Source organism: Porites lutea, chromosome 4 (genome assembly GCF_958299795.1).
Source record: "Porites lutea chromosome 4, jaPorLute2.1, whole genome shotgun sequence".
NCBI lineage: Eukaryota > Metazoa > Cnidaria > Anthozoa > Scleractinia > Poritidae > Porites > Porites lutea.
In genome coordinates, this window is record NC_133204.1 from 12,605,643 (window position 1) to 12,623,089 (window position 17,447).

General features: G+C 40.3%; 1 protein-coding gene and 1 long non-coding RNA gene across 2 annotated transcripts; both read right to left on the minus strand.

Annotated features, from left to right (window-relative positions):
* Positions 1 to 868: 868 nt before the first annotated feature.
* LOC140935965 (uncharacterized) lies at positions 869 to 6,156 on the minus strand. Its single transcript, XR_012165278.1, has 3 exons — positions 5,385 to 6,156; positions 4,628 to 4,771; positions 869 to 4,293 (listed from the first exon to the last, which is right to left on the minus strand). It is a non-coding gene; the product is annotated as an uncharacterized lncRNA (long non-coding RNA).
* A 119-nt stretch (positions 6,157 to 6,275) lies between these two features.
* On the minus strand, positions 6,276 to 12,526 carry LOC140935957 (uncharacterized). The gene has a single exon (XM_073385531.1). The coding sequence runs from the start codon at positions 11,876 to 11,878 to the stop codon at positions 7,322 to 7,324; it is 4,557 nt and encodes a 1,518-aa protein (XP_073241632.1). The 5' UTR covers positions 11,879 to 12,526; the 3' UTR covers positions 6,276 to 7,321.
* Between the last annotated feature and the right edge of the window lie 4,921 nt (positions 12,527 to 17,447).

Here is a 17,447-nt window from a genome sequence, read left to right on the forward strand (position 1 = left end):
CTACAAATACATCTGCAGTTATTTTTGGGATGCTTGAGTCTGTAGAAGTAGTGATGATTTTTGAAAATGCAGGGAAATTCCTTTGATAGTGTTCCTCTACTTAATGTAACTCCACAGTATTTGAGGTTAAAATTATATGAGAGGGAGCTGTTCTCTTCAGGGCCTTGTTAATTGTTTTATATATTTTTTGTTTTGCAGAGAAATGTTTCAACTGTGGTGGCAGGGGCCACATAAGAGCAGACTGTTCCTCTGGGCCCTCAGAGAGGGCCAAGGGGGCCCAAAGGGGAAGGTGGAAGGGAAGAGGGGATAGGAGGCCAACGGGGGGTAGGAGGCCAAAAAATACAGGCCATAAGGGTGGCCATACAGTGACACTACAGTTCTTTTAGGCAGGCCAAAAATTGAGAAGTAGCAAACCCGGTGTTATTTGCTTATGCTTGTGTAACAATTTATATTGTATTTGATTTCATGTCAAAAATCATTATTATTAATAAAGGAGGAATTATTGCAAAGTGTATTAGGGTGTTGTTTCTGATATACTCATTTACAAAGTTGTCCTTCTTGTGGACTTGAGCAAGTTGCAAGGCAACTAAAAGTCCTCATGATCTGTATTCGTTATTCGAATTAATGCATAAATTTAATAAAAGAACCTGTAGCCTGTTCCAGACTTTTATATGGTGGAGGCTGTAAAAAATAGAGTGAGTGGGGAGAATGGGGATCCCTTTTTTTGCCTACTCTTTTCAATCTCAATCTGAATGTCTGGAACAGGCTTAAGGGGGGACACCTTCTTTTTACAGATCTCAATGCTTTTTCTTATTTTAACTAAATACATCCACAGGTAAAAAAATGATGCGGGAAAATAAAATTTTTCAAAACCAAGAAATTTTATTCTGACTATGAGGAAATTAAACTGAAACTGTGAAGACATGCAATGGAAAAGTAATAATATTAACACCACTTATGTAACATTCGGGACCTTAAGCAACAAGAACATTGATGTTCCAGACGTCAAAAATGGCAACCCGAAGTTAATATTCTCTTTCTTCTAGTGCTCTGTCTCAGCAAATTTGTATGGCATAAGTTCAAACAAAGGCATTTAGATTGGTTGTGCAAGACAGAACAGTTCCATCAAGCAAGTCCTAAAACTTCCAGTTGCTATTCATGATGCCCGGGATGTCAGCATTCTTGTTGCTTAAACTCGCTGCCATTGAAGGCAGTGCACTCAAGGTCACTGTGCTCAATGTCTCATAGATGAAAAAACTGAACTGTTCTAATAAAAGCTCCTTTAAGACAAGTATCTAAGAAGAGACAGAGTCAGATGCAGTTGACCTTTTGTGTTTCGCTGGCAGGAAACTTTTGCTTTGTTATTCTCAATATTGAGGAGTGGGAACAAGCTTCAGTTTTCTCTGCTACATTTTTACAATAGCTGCCCTTGCTCTCTCCACCTCATGTCATTGTGTGGTATAATTTTCAGCCCTGTTATTGAAAAACCAATGTATATTATTTTGCACATCAAGGACAAACCAATATTTAACAATTATTCCTCACACCCCAGTGGGCTCTGTCAGTCAATACTCATGAGGCTGAAGGCCGAATGGACTATGACTCAGCTAGAGGCTGTAAGGGCAAGAGGAATAATAATATTGTTTTAGTAAAATTCAACTAGTTGGTCAAAAACATAGAGACAAAACAACTTGAGCTAGCAAAACACAATTCAGCTGCCATTGTTTTGGTTTTTAAAGCCGGAGCTTATTGCTACTAGTGGGCTATAACATATAGCCTAGTAGTAGTTAAACCAATCAGAATGCAGCGTTGATGATAGACCACTAGTTGGATTTTACTAATAATAGTTATACCATGTGTTTTATTTATTTGTGCATCTCAATGCAAACAACGTTAACAGAACAGTAACAAGCCTCTCCAAAAAAGACCTAGCACTTAATGTTATCTGCAAGCACTGAAACAGGAATCATACATTATTAACTGAGGCCATTTTCTCCTTCAAAAAATATGAACAAGCTGCAACGTGCAAACCATGTCCCCAAAATTATTAGCAGGCTACATTTAGCCCATTACAAGAAATGACACATTATTAATTTCACTTCAGTGCCAGTGTATAGCCAGCCCTGGGGAATGAATTTGGTAAGCTATAAAATGAAGAAGTTTTGGTTTGTGACGTTAGCATACATAGGCCTGTACATGGTCCATATACACAACCATTGGGGAGGGGGAGAAGTAATAGAGTTTCAATTAAAGCAGCCTGTCATGGAGAGGAAAATAACCTTTTTGAGAGGAAAAGTGAAATTTATAATATCTTTATTTTTATCAATCAACACTTTTAATAGATTGAATGTAAATTTCTAAAGACAAAAATTAGTCCATATGGGCTCAGTTCCTCCAACGATGGTTAAGTTTAACCCACTATTTAGCCAAATTTTGAGCAAAGTGTTCTTGTCTAGGAACATGCATCTTGACCAAATGATCAAAAATATTGTTGTGCCTTACTTTGACATCCAGTCATGATCTAGAATCTAATAATACAGTCGAACCTCCACTAACGACCACCTCTCTAAAATGACTACTTTTTTTGTCTCGGTGGACAAAAAATCCATTCATTGACTCTTTTTTAAACCTCTCTACAACAGCCACTTGCCATTGTGTTGAGTTTCAACTGTACACGATTGTATTTACCTTCCGGTATATTAATCCGCTTTGCAGGAACCGGGCCCAGGTGATGAAGCAAAAGTCTCCTTATATGTTGATGATGTTGTTGAAAGAAGGACACTCCTAATAATATTTCTCTCCATAATATTAATTCTAACATCATTGCCAAAGTTAACAAGATTGTCACAAAGTTTCAAATATATGACTCAGTTTCTAATTAAAGTAAGTGCAGTGTCATGTTAATTAGATGACTACTGTAATAATTAAGTAGGTGGTGATTTTCACCCACAGATGGCTACTTGTAACAACCCTGATTGGTGCATCATACATGAATGTACTAGCCCCTGTTTCTGTTCAAATCTGCTAACCTTTCTATAATCTATATGGTTCTTTACACTTTCTGTCTGAAATCCACCTGCTCTCATGATCAGTCACGGACGATGATGTTGTTTCATTAATTAAAACCCTCTTTGGTCTGTTTCTTCCAGATATTTCCAGATAGCAAGACAGTATCGATTTCGGTGTTCTGACAGTCTGTTATGCAGGGGTCTAGCCATTGTGATGTTATCTTGTTTACAGTATCTCCTCTTCATGTCACATTATACCTCCGTCTTGTTAACCTTTTTCTGATTCTTGTGGTGGCCAACCAGGAACTGTTGAATGTTTCATTTTCTTTGCCTGCTGGGTTATATCAGCAAAATAAAAGACCAAAGACTTATCTCCAGTGGCAATTAACTTCTTCATATGATGCACCTTGTATTCCTTCTCATCTTTCTTTGTAACCAGGAGCTCAGCTCTGACAAAAGTTTAACAGTGTGTAGAGGACAGAACTCTTGACAACAGTTGTCATTGGATTGGAATTCCAAGTACTTAACAAATAGTAAGCGTGGTTTTCTTAAAAAAAATACTTCTCTTCTTCTTTTTCTAATCCATCACGTTGATGCAAGTTTTGAAAAATACCCAGCAACCTTTTTCTATTGTTTTATAGATGAAATGTACGTGCCTTATTTAAAGCTGTGAAGTGAGGCGTTCACCAAAACCAATCTTATACTTGCATGTACTCTTTTTACTTGATCATATATCTGTATCTGTTGTCTGATGCCCAGCATAAAGCTACAGCAAGACAGTTTGCAAGGTACTCACGATATGTGTTAGCAAATGTTGGTGTGAGCGGAATCAGAACACTGTCCACAAATATCTCGTCAAAACAGGCCATAAAGGGATGCTATGAATTTAAATTGGAAAATTGAAGAAATCATCCAGGTCAATCAGAGGAAAGTAGGTTTGAACAGAAATGGAGGCTATACCATCCCTTTGGTCTTCAATTGTACTTTGCGATGTGAGTACATTGTACTGTTCTAAAGTGCAATTATTAATTACAATTGTACAGGGTTGTAAAAGTTGAATTAAGAATTAAAATAGAATAATTGTTAAATAAGAGGTATTTAAAATAAAGCACGTACTATAGCATATGATTGTACTACTCTACAAATTTAACTTTGTAAACATTCCTCAAAGTCTTTTTCATTCCAGTGAAAACTTGATTCTACTGAGGTGTCCGCTGTGTTTCAGTGTGCACTGTGCATTCAGTAAATGCTCAATAAAATTTAGTCCTTTGCTTTTGATGATTCCCTGAGATAAACAAAAAGGAAAGATAATATGAAAAAAATATACCCTCTATTACTTCCCCTTTTGTCCTAAGAACACATTGCCTCAGCTTGTATTGATCTACATGAGAATGCCCTTATTTTCCTTGTTGATGATGAAAGCTGGACTCTAACAGCTATGCTGCGAACAAGAGTTAGTTTAGAACTAAATCTTATATTAAAAAATATAACCACATGTCTATTACACAGAGGAATTCCTACTTTTTACAAAACAGCAAATTTCACTGTGTAGTTACAAGAGAGTACAAAAGTCAATTTGGCGAGGTATTAAGAAAATGAAATATTTCACTAATACTTACATCTTCAGGTGTTGTTCAAGTCTTTGGACTGGTTTCGTTACTGTAGAGCAGTTAACTTGAACCAGCTTGTACCATTAATTAGCATCTGATATATGTGATATTTCTGTGGCACTCTCAACTTTACACTCTCTATACTTTTCTTGGCTGTTAACAAAAAAAAAATATTGGGAATTGCCACATGTGAACTGGATGTCTAAAAGACCTTGCATTTGTGAGATATATCACTGGTGCAAATAAATATGATCTAGCTCTCTGACATTGCACACCAAGGGCTTATAAATTATATTACAATTTCTTTGCTACTTAAAAGCAACCTCTCCCACTATGCAAATTGTCATCTCCCAGATGTTTCCAGAAACACGGAAAGCGTATTACAAAAAGACTCTCCTATAAGTTTTTCATCTTAAACTAGCATCAACAGAGCAGAACTTTTTTGTACAGTATATATGAAATTATGGTAGAGTGTGATGGTTGTAACGGCCATTCACCCCGATGAAGGTGGCTTTGGTCAAAATATAGGTGGCAGATGAAAAACTCAATAAAAATTGTTTTACTCTTTGTTTGTGATATTCTGTTTATTGAAGTATGCAGAGGATGTCTTTGACAGGATCCATTTGACATGTTATATATTATACATTGTATATATAATTTTATATTAGCTACTGTTGTATTGAACTATAACACTGCTTAAAGTGTGAAAATAACTGAAAATATGTAAATTTTAAGTCAAAGATAAAGTAGATGTAATTCAACTCACCTTAAAGTCACGGGTGTAAATTGTCAATCATCTTTGTTACAATGCAGGGCCACTTTTGTTCCGATTGTTTGAGAAATAATACATAGGTTGATTGTGAATTAAAAATTACTTTGCTTCGAATGAACCATTATTGTCTTTTGAGGGTGGTAAAGGGTAGTGCCCTTAGACATGAGGAGTGCCCAAACAGGATTAGTCCTATATGAATTTTCATTTCCTTAGTACTCCCATGAACTATTATCAATTTTCCCACATCATTTTCAGCAAAAAAGATCGTAATGTTCCAATTTACATGAACAAACTTTGTTCTTTAGATGTTACGATTCATCATAAAATGTGACATTATTTTTATGTTTTTTTTGAAGGTACAGACTGGCCCCCTTTACCACCCTCTGATTATGATCTATTAAGAGCTCAACCATTTGCCTTTCAAAGGGGCAGGTGGGGGGAAGCTCATTTCGTACAAGCTGAAAAAAATTTTCCATCATCTATTATACTGGCATGAACACAAATTTTGTCCCTATTTTTTGATGTTCATGTAAGCTTTTTTAAATGGATTTTTTTTCGCTCTAATTCTGTCAGCAATATTTTTTTTGTTCTTGTCGCAAAACACCTCCCCCCTCAATAGTCAAATGGCTGGCCCCTGAGGCTCATGCTGTCCGGTATATTTTGGCCATAATGACATAAAAGCAAGAAAAAAGTCCTTAACTTCATGTATCAAGAAAGTCTGGTTAAAATAAGTGATTAAAAAAGTTTCCAGTTATTTAAATTACACAAAATAATTTATACTTGCACAATTATTAAAACTTATTTACAGTCAATAATATTTTTTAATAATAAACTCGATAGAAGCAACTTATATCAAATTTGAATTTGTTAAATAACTTACACCAACTTTAAAATGAAATGACAACAAATGTGCAATAATTTTTAAGATTCTTTTGAGCAAACAGTTTAAAATGAGATAATGCTATAATTGCTTTTTTCTGTCTTTTATGGCATAAACTACCCAGCATCCAGAGCCTTTATTGCTGGCTGTCATCGTGCACACATACACAGGGCACTGGCATCTGCTAGCAATTTTGTGGAGGCTGCCATCTGCTCCAAAGCCACAACAAGGCGAGCTGGCATCTACCACCATGCATTCAGCCATCTGCTCGACAGAGCTGGCATTGTGGACACTTACCTTTGAACCATCTGGTCCATGTTAAGTTAAAACAAAGCTGGCATTGGCCACTAAGCTTTCTGTCATCTGCTAAATGTCAAGTTGTGACAAAGTTGGAATAAGATTGAACATTAAACCCACTTTCTCAGGGGTGCTCAAGGATGTTCCTACAGCTACAATGTAGCAGTTTCTTTAAACAATGCCGTTTCATTGCATTTGTTTGCATGACCACCTGTGCTTACAGCTGCTTACAGGAGAACCTCAATCATCCAGACCTTAAGAAATTATATACACTATATCGGCATGAGTTTTAACCATAGTCCCTCATTTTTTGATAAATATTTAAAATTGATCATCACATCATTTTTGTCTTATTGAAAAGCAAAAAGTGCTTACATGTGTTGATGTATAATAACTGTCACACATTATGGATACATTTGCTTTACCTTGCCTGTTGTTGGATAATTTTCCATAAAGAAGCTTAGTGGACTCAAATTATTTTTCTGCAAAATCAACTTGTTTGCACGTCTGGATAATCAAGGTTCATCATTACAGCATAATGGGCTTTAATGGCCCTTTAATTTCCTATGCATAATCACCTGCTCTGTTTTTTGGCACATGAATTAAACTTATTTCAGTAATATAGTCACAAATGAGAAATCATACTTGACCTCTCCCTGACTGTTGCAATACATGTAGAATAAATCAACAACTTAACTACAAATGACATGCACATACAGTCATCAACTAGGCAATCAAATGTGTTTATGATCTCTCAGTGGTGAATTCGGGACTGAGCCCACTCCATCAGCCTTAGAAATGTTTGCTCTTGAAATGCTGGTGCTAAAGCATCTCTCTGCTGACATTCAGTCGCCAATACATGAAGTCTTTCCATCTCCACTGCTCTAGCCCGGGTAGTTGGAGTGTTAACAGGGCTGAATCTGTCTTCATTTATGAGGACAGCTTCGTTAAATGCAAAATCAGGGTCTCTTCCTTCCCCACCTGCTGATTTTGCTCTTGACAACGCCACAAATAGAGCTCCTGGATTCTTAGCTTCAAAGTCATGCTTTCCAGGATGGATCACAACATACCTGAATGCTTCCCCAACACCCACAGTCATCCCTTGGCACTTGTGGATAGTTGTTCCCCACGCCAATCTCAAAGGAATTTGGACACGCTTGCATCGACATATACACTCAGTGGACCGACTTACAGGCACAATTGGAACAAGAGTTGGATCTTCAGTTATATAAGGGGGACCTTTATAACCTGGGAAACGTACAAAAACAACATCAGGTAATGGTGCAGGATCATCAGTGGGTCTGCAACCATCTTTGTACAGAATGTCCACAACTGTGCCAACTGCTCCATTGAACAAACCCCATTCAGCCTTTAAGTTTACTACCAGCATAACTTTACTCTCACGACAAAGATACAGTAGTGGTAGCAATCCTCCTGCCTTATTACTGTCGACCTTCTTGGCATGCCTACCTTCCTCAACTGCTTTGATCCTTACTACTGGGTGATTTGGCTTTCTGTTACATTCAAGTAGTTTAGTTTTATTACGCTCCCATTCCAAGTGATGTGTAGGAAACACATACAGCCCTTGCTCATCCATCCTTGCGAGAAGTTCTGGACCATGGCTTAAGCGAAGATTGTGCCACTGAAACTGCTGTAACCAATGGATTTGCTGCTGTGTTGTATTATAAGTTCTCAACGACGTCAACACATCTCTCAGCTGTTGTTCAGATTCGCTTTGCCTCACAATCTCAGTAAGCTCAACTGCAGTGTCGAACATAATCCATACCAACCGACCATGGTTAGATGGTGCGCTGCGAGAATCTGGAATGTACACGGGAGTGTCACATACAGGAGGTAGCTGTACATCATCTCCCATAAACACCACCGCAGGCATGCCTCCCCAAAGTTCATGTGCAGTTGCTCCCCTGTTGACTGCATACCGTGCATGTTGTTCCATCCAGCCCATTGTGGTACGGCCAAACATTGATCTCTCATCCCCAACTAGAACTTTCAGATTTTCACACTTTTTCTGAATTCTCTCTAGCACAGGACCTGAAGGCACAGTCAACTCATTGCAGGACCTTCCACCAGTTGGGATTCCTAAAAAGCTGTGAGCTGTCCTCCCTTGAACAAGATAGGCAGCATTCCCTGTTGGGGTTATGACCTGTATGGCATCATTGACTCCAACAACTTGCCGCACCAATCTCTGTAGGCACTTGATGACATATGACTTCCCAGTTCCTGCAGTTCCGGAGACCACGAGTCGTAAAGGATGGTAATCTTCACGGTTTTCGAGAAAGTTGTAAAGAGTGTGTAACACCAGACTCACTATGGCTCTCTGATTCTCATTTAGAGACAACAGAGACACCTGTGGCAATTCAAGGTCTTCAGGTTCTGCTTCCTGTTCTTCATCTTCCCTTATCCTTTCTTGAAGCCACTTCTTGGGGTCTCTACCCTCAGGAAGAATTATGCACGTATTGTTCCAGTCATATTCAGCTCCACCATCATCATAATCAAAGTCCTTCTCTACACCCTCATATCTCTGGTTCTGGCCTGCATAGACATCCACCCAATCTGGTTGTTCTTCTGCTTCTACAGCATCATCATCCTCATCCTCTTCAAATACTGCTTCCTGTGGATGCTCTGCATAACGCTGTGCCTTAGATACTTGGGCCTTCACGAATTTTGGGCACTCACTGGTACGAAGAAAGTCCTTAAACCTATCAATCCAAGATTCAGCATCTCCCTTTACTTCTTCGATGTCGAACCAGTTTGGCCAGTGTAACAGAAGCATTGTTCTACAGTAGTCCTCATTCAACGGCCATGTGGCGTGAGTAGCACCACCACTCACCACAGGAACTTTACCATCCTTGCATGCAAAATGGTACCAAGAGCAATGCTCCTCCCGTGGTCGTGCAAGGTACTTATCCAAAGGGGTACTGCGTGTTGCTGTGTCACCATCCCGTTCAAGTCGTCTCGACCCTGACATTGACAAATATGTAAATGAACGGCTACATCGCCAAAGTGCTAGTCCACTTAGCTCAAATGATGCCTCAGGCCCACTGATATCTCGTCTTCCCACAGTCTTTATGAGCATCTTGGCACACATTGATTTGCCGGTTACTTGGTCTGCATCAGTCGCATCAACGGCATTCACCATGTCCTTGAAGAGATCAGCAGTTGCACCAGTGGGTTCACTATCCTTGCATGCATAGCCACATACATAGTCAATTATAGCTATGATATCATCGGTGCAAGGATTGTCTGGGGGAGAATTGGAAAGAATCAAGCTCACGTCCCCATTTGCTCTCCAAGATTGTAATTGATAGCGAGACTGCTGAACCAATCGTGGGTGGTCACGCGGCATCTCAAGGCGGGGAGCTCCATTATGATCTTCCACAATTTCAGGACTATTTCTCAGTTTCTTCCCTGGATGAAACTCACTTCCAAACTCCATGCGACATACCCGTTCTCTTGGCTGCAATCCTGGCTCAGGATGACGCGGAGTCCTCAAGCAGTAATCAGAACAACTGTGCAGCCCAACCCGGTTCACTAGAAGCAAATGATCTTCCAGTATTGCATCTTGTGTTGCGGCCATTTCCATAAGCATTTTAACCAGGGGATCCCTATCCTCTGATATCGGGTCAGCCGAACCCTCAGGTGGAGGCCAGAGGTCTTTTCTTGGTTGTCCTTCTTCATCACTGCCAGCTGGGTGTAATGCTGTCATAGCAAAGTTTTCATCAGCCCACTGGCTTAGTCTAGCTGCATACTCCTCATCATCGCAACCATGTTCACGAGCTTCATGTAACAGCTGGTGTGGCTGCCTGTCATCTCTCCAGCTGAGTTGGTGCCAATGAATCTGACCCCGAGACTTTGCAAATTCATAGCGGTACCAATAATCAGAGACACCAAACACTGGCTTCAGTACCTTTTCATGGTATGACTGGGTACGTAGGTCAAAGTACTTCACCACTACATGGGTATTCTCCTGAACAGCCTTGAAGCGGGCATTGCTATCTTCAGCAAGGTTGACTTCTTCACCAGTCGTCTGGAGGATGTACTGTTCCAGTAGTCTCCTTAGTGGGGGAAAGTAAAACTCTGCGCAACTTCCAGTCATGAAAAACGAAGGCAATCCTCGTTTCTCATTTACCATGAACTCGACCAGGGCACGAAGCTCTCTGCGTCTCTGATGCCAGTACTGAGCCGTACCGCGCAGATTTGCACCAAAATACAACAGCTTGTTGGTGAATGAAGTATCACCCCTCGCTAGTCGCTCTTGCAGGTCTCCAACAGTTATTTGTGGGTCTCCCAGTTGCTGATCAACAAAGAACCTGCTCTGCTCCAGGGCACGCTTCCTCATGATCATGTTGTGAGCAACAAACTTCCACACTTTATGCCGAGCAAACCTCCCATCTTGATACCACAGCAAGTGCTCTGCCCAGTCATGGAGTGCAGGACATGTTACTGGACGGTTTATGTGGAAGTCACCCTTTCCATAGGGGAACAAACAAGGAAATGCCATAGTGAAAAAAAAGGGAGTGGTAAACTCAGATGCTGGTGTTGTGTCCGTGCTCGGCCAAGGGATCACTGGTCGTTGTTGTGGCTCTTCTGTTTCAGCTTCTTGAGGTTCAGTCACAACTTCATTTATGGCTGCTTCAACTTGTTCTTGTACGTTAACTCCTGGCTCAGGAAGAATAATCCCAGAAACTGTTGAGTCATCATTACCATCAGTTTCACCAGCATCTAATTGCTGCGGAGCAGGGCCTTGGTCATCCACACGCTCTGTTTCAGAAAACTCAATGGTTCTTAAATTCGGCAACTCACCATCTTCTGGTAGATTGTGTATGCGGGCAACATCAATAACAATGTCACTATAAGCAGGATTATTGTCCTTCAGCCAACAAAGAGCTTCTTGAACACAGTACCTTCTGACCCTGAAGTCTTTATGCGTATCATCTCTTCCTTGTCTTCTCACACGTATGATATCCACCTCTGCTGGTAGACGTGGGAGAATAGTTGCTGGTTCCTGCACAGCCTGAGGGAAAGCAATACAATGTCCTTTTGAAGCAATACCTCCATGCTTCAACATATGTACATGCACAGTTGGCGCCAGTCTTGCTATCAGCATCTGCTCAGCATCTGACATTCCAGACAGCTCCTCAGGAACACACATTGGGTCCATGTTGTTCTCATATGACCAAACCTTTGGTACCTTCTTATCTCGCCTGCAGCGAGAGCACATGTTCCCACTGCCCTGGCATTCCAATCTTCGTTCCTTGCAAACTTCACAACAACTGAACTTGTATGTCATCTGCTCCACCTCAAATGCTCGTATAGCACAGTATGCATTATGCTCTAAGTCACTTGACCCTGCTGGTGGAGGTGGTGGTAGATCTCCAACAACTTCACGCAACCTTTTTTCTTCATTTGTTATTCTCCTTTGATTTCGCCGATATCGTTTTCTTCTGTCATCCTGTGTTTCCACTAAACCAGGCTGTGCAAACTCATAGATGACACCAACTGCCCTTGCTCTAGCAATTAGTTGGCTATCTTCCAAGTGGCTACTGTTGTTTGTTTCTGGAACAGGTTGCTGTGCTTCCAGTGAGTCACTTGTTTCGAAAATCAGACAGTTTTCTAATACAGGATTCCCTGTTTCAAAATCTTGTCCTAGTAAAGTAATAAAGTCTACTTACACACTTACAGTTTGTATATATCAGGCCATTTTAAACAAGTGAAAGCATAAGAAGAAATTGTTATGAAATTGACCCACATATAACAACAAAAACTGTTTTGCTTTTAATAGTCTTCTATGAATTTAGTATCTTGACCAAAAATAGCTCCAGGTAACTTTTGGAACAGTCAAACAACAATCAAATCAGTAATAATTTGCTTGTAATCAAGCAACATTACACGGCAGTAATGTATTTCCGTAAATAATAGTCACTACTCCATTTAATGAATTAGTAATGGTAACAGGACTGAGTGGAGTCCAATTCAGTCTGTAATCATACGAGTGAGTGACAAAATTGGACGACTGAATAGCAGGAGTCAAATTTGTTTAATTGCGAGTAGGATTACAGTCCAAATTGGACGACATGAAGTTCTGTTACCAATTAATCACAATTTTAACAAAATTTGTGATGTATTAGGCTCTTTTTTAAAATCTGTAGAGAAAAAAACTTTGTTGTTTTGATCTAAATTATTATTCATACCATGACCTTGAGCATGGTACTGGTTGCAATAACATTAAATAGCATGTTTACATATGTACCTGTATTTTCCACTGTTGAAATGGGACCTACAGGGTTCACACTTTCAACATCATTCACACCAGCAGCATAATGTACACATTGGCTTTCAACTTGGGAATGACATTCTGCAAAGAAACAAAAGAACATTTAATACCTACCTAAATTAATGACGTTGTATGACGGAACAAATAGAGTGGGATAGAAAGTGACAGGTACGGCTTTGAGCGCATGCTAGCTTTCGTCACCATTCACTTATAGGCAAATAGTAAATGGGTAATTCACCAATCAGAGTGCATGCTTTACTTTTGTTATGTTACAGTATAACATAATAAAAACTTTCTATTCATCTCAATCAATGAAAGTAATTGAAACATCAATAAACATGTTAACAAGAAGCAGAATGAAACATAACCTCCAAGTAGACATTCCTTTTTTGGGGGGAGAGGGGACATATAGAGATAATAAGCAGAAGACATGATCTCAGGCTAAAGAAAACAGGAAGACATAACTGTAAAACAGGATGATTACATTCCCTAATCTGCATGTGAATTGTTCTGCCGCTGTTCAACTTGCAGAGAGCATTCCATCTCATGAGCAAATTGGAGGTTTTTAGTAACAAGTTCTTCTGTTGCTTTAATATCTAGCAAAATTTTTTTCTAAAAGGGGAATATGGCATGATCTTCACCTTTAGTTTCCACAACTTATCCAAAATGATACACAACAAGTAGATAAATAATTACATGTAATACTTTCTTCTTTTATCACACTATCATTAGCTAATTAATTATATACTTTTTTATTTACTGGTGTCAATATGGCATAAAAACACAACATCCCAACTATCCAACTGGCAATCACAATTGAATTTGCATAATAGTACGCATGTTTACTACTTTACCGGTATTTTACAATAACAACTTCCACATTTCCACAATAGGGAAAAATAAAAGTTGATGTCCCGATTACTGACTGTCTCTGATATGCTCTGCTTGTTATATAATCCTATCTCGAAACTACTTAATCCGAGTGAAAGTAATTTTTTTCACACTATATCGAGCTTCACAAGGATAGGGTCAAGCAATGTGCTGTACTAATACAACATCATATATTATCCACATTCAAAAAAGGTATCCATGAAAGTTATAAAAATCTTAGAGGCGTCTACTCCAGGTAAAGAGCAAATTTAAAATTCACTTGCAAGATCGGGAACTAAGCTAACACTACACTCTGTCTACTTTTCAGACCGATCAAACAATTCTTAATCAAACTTAAGCTCACCTGCACCATCAAATCCAAACTGCGCTGAGTCTCTTTCAGCGGGCGCTCCTTGGACACACTGAACTGCAAAAACATTTACGAACAGTCACATTGCAAGAAAAAAGGCATCCAATTTTAACTGACAACTTATTAGTCCCCTAAAAATTGGCTTCATAAAAGTGAAATGAAACAAACTATAGTCCAAATGGCCATCCTGCCGGGAAAGACAAGGGATGCGAATCCACTCGAATGTACAAAAAACACCAACAATTTACACAAGTTTATCGGCTTACTCACGTGCGATTTCACAGTTGTATTGCAGAAATTAACTCAGGAATTACATGTATAATCGGTAAAAGCAGCGTTCGTTTTGGATAATATTGTCCACGAGTACAAGCGCCATTTTTTTTGTATTTTCTCTCTCCCTCGTCCCCTCGAGGCTCAAGAGGAAGCCTGGCACGGGCTGGCATTTTGAACTGCACAGGTTTCGTAATCGCCTTTTTCAACTGTTAAAAGTTTAAATAACTTAAACTAACAACAACAAGGACAACAACAACAACATCTTTATACTCACCTTCTGCCAACACAGTCCGGTTATTTTGTCGCCGTTGTCTTCGCCTTTGTACCTCTCTTTCGCGTTGCTCATTGCTTCGTCTTTGCCTGTATAGTCTATTTCTTACTCTTTCCGCTTCTCGGCGTTCTTCGCTACAATTTTGTCTATTTTCAACAGCACGAAGTCTTTCCGCTTCCGGCGTTCTTCGCTACAATGTTGTCTATTTTCAACAGCACGAAGTCTTTCCGCTTCTCGGCGTTCTTCGCTACAATTTTGTCTATTTTCAACAGCACGAAGTCTTTCCGCTTCTCGGCGTTCTTCGCTACAATTTTGCCTGTTTTCAACAGCACGGAGTCTTTCCGCTTCTCGGCGTTCTTGGCTACAATTTTGTCTATTTTCGACAGCACGAAGTCTTTCCGCTTCTTGGCGTTCTTCGCTACAATTTTGTCTGTTTTCCACAGCACGGAGTCTTTCCGCTTCTCGGCGTTCTTGGCTACAATTTTGTCTGTTTTCCACAGCACAGAGTCTTTCCGCTTCTCGGCGTTCTTCGTTAGCATTTTGTCTGTTTTCTCGAGCCCGGACTCTTTCTGCTTGTCGGCGTTCTTCGCTATAATTTCGTCTCCTTTCTCTTTCCCGAGCGCGCCTTCTTTGGCGATCTTCTTCGCTCATTCTTCCCCAGTTAATTCTTGCTCTCTGCCGCTCTCTTTCCCGTTGTTCTTCACCTGAACCCTGTGTTCTGCAAATTATATTTTCTCTGCTATTGTTTGTTGACATAGCAATAAAAATTGTTTCTAATTCGTTTATCCTTTAGTAAAACTTTAACAGTGTAGAGTAATAATATTGTGTCTCAAAAAGACAATGAACTGAAAATTTCTTTTTCAGTCGTCAACGCAATTTCCCGCCAAAAATACGCGGGCTACCAGAACTCGAGACTTGAGTCCGCGATCTAGTGAAACAATTACTGGTCAGCGGACAGCTTCCAAATAAATTACGTCACCTCGATGAGTTCACACATGAGCCCACAATATGGTCATGTGATACTGGTCAGTGGGTATCCCCTTTTGACAGCTGTCAATTGACCATATTGTGAATGTCCAATATAAAAGATGTGGATTTGCCAAGACACGCCTGAGATACCCCTCCCTTCCTTTTGATAGTCTCCCCTACCCTACCCGTACAATCTGTAGACGCGTACGTACGTACGTACGTACGCTCGGTCAGTCACGTGACAACCAAATGAAAAGAGGTTGACCATATTCCATGAGTATGGGGCTCTGTCCCACGCGCGCTTCGCGCGCGTGGGAGCCCCGCTATAAAGTGCGATGGAATTATTACAAATTGCGACAGCTTAGTTTATTACAAAGTGCGATAGACTGTTATTACAAATTGCGACAGCTTTTTTATTACAAAGTGCGACAAGATTTATTACAAATTGCGACAGGTATTACAAAGTGCGATGGATTTGTTACAAATTGCGACAGGTATTACAAAGTGCGATGATTATTACAAATTGCGACAGTACAGTGTCATAGGAGTCTTTTACGTACATTGGTTACCACGAACGCGCGGCAGTACCGAATTCATAGTGGAGTAGGCGGTTAAACTAACATTAGCCAGGCGAATTCCTCTATTGTCTTCCCTTTTGTGAGGCCAGATCCCACCTTTACGCATCCAAAGCATTTGTAATCTGCGAGCACAAATCAGATGAGACATGAGACCAGATCTGTGATGCACGTAAACAAAACATACCTGGTTTGATGTTTCGAGTGCTAAGTAATCAACACTACTAGCACCGCATCAATCAGAAGCTGCGTTTGTGGGCGAACGTAGTTTTTCAAAATCGTGGGGTTTGCCGGCAAGCGTTTCCTTCTTTCCCCTCCCCCTCCCCCGTCACTCCTTTTTTTTTGCTCTCTTCCACACTTTCAGGACGAACTCGTGCGGGAACGCTTGCTACGCAGGCTACAGCTTCCTCTTTCTTCTTTCCTCTTTCCTCTTTCCTCTTTCCTCTTTCCTCTTTCCTCTTTCTTCCTTCCCCTTTCCTCTTTCCTCTTTCCTCTTTCCTCTTTCCTCTTTCCCATTTCCTCTTTCCTACTGCCGGTCATTTAGTGTTTTGAAAATCTTGACCGGCAGTCGACCTTTAAAAAGTTGTAAGTGTCACAATACATGGTTTCGTTTTCTGAGCCCTGAGCGTAAACTAAACGTTAAATTGAGACCTATAAAACGTTTCAGAATCGTTTGACTCTTAGCTTCTTAATCAATATGATAGTTTAAATTAGCTGTTTTTTTCGATTTGTGAAATTGATAGAAAAGACAAGACTACCGGACAGTTAGTGTTTTGAAAACCTTGACCGCCGGCCATATAGCCACAGCGTTCAAATTAGCGTTCCGAAGCAAACGTACACATTCTCGCTGGATACGTCTTGCCCTTGGTATTCTATAAAATGCCAGACCAGGGGAGTTCCTGAAGTTATTTGTGCACTAAGGCACACAACGACTTGCATTTCTCGTCATAATTGAAGGTGGCCGCCCGACTTGTCCCCTGTCCCCCCAAACAATGCCATAAATGTTCGCCCTTAGTTTGGGTCCCAGGCTATTATCACTCTTTTCGGAAGTGAGCTATGAGCTATGGCTCCCGGGGGGGGGGGGGTTCTGGGTGGGGGTGTGCCGCTGGGACTCTGGAACCCTTAACCTTTACTAGAGCTAGTTCAGCTGAACTCCCCAAATCCGCCCCTATCCTAGAGTAGCTGTTTTCCAGAAACCACTGAGGTCACTAGCACAGTCTAGCCAAAACAAAACTTATTCCACAATCCCTAGTCTAG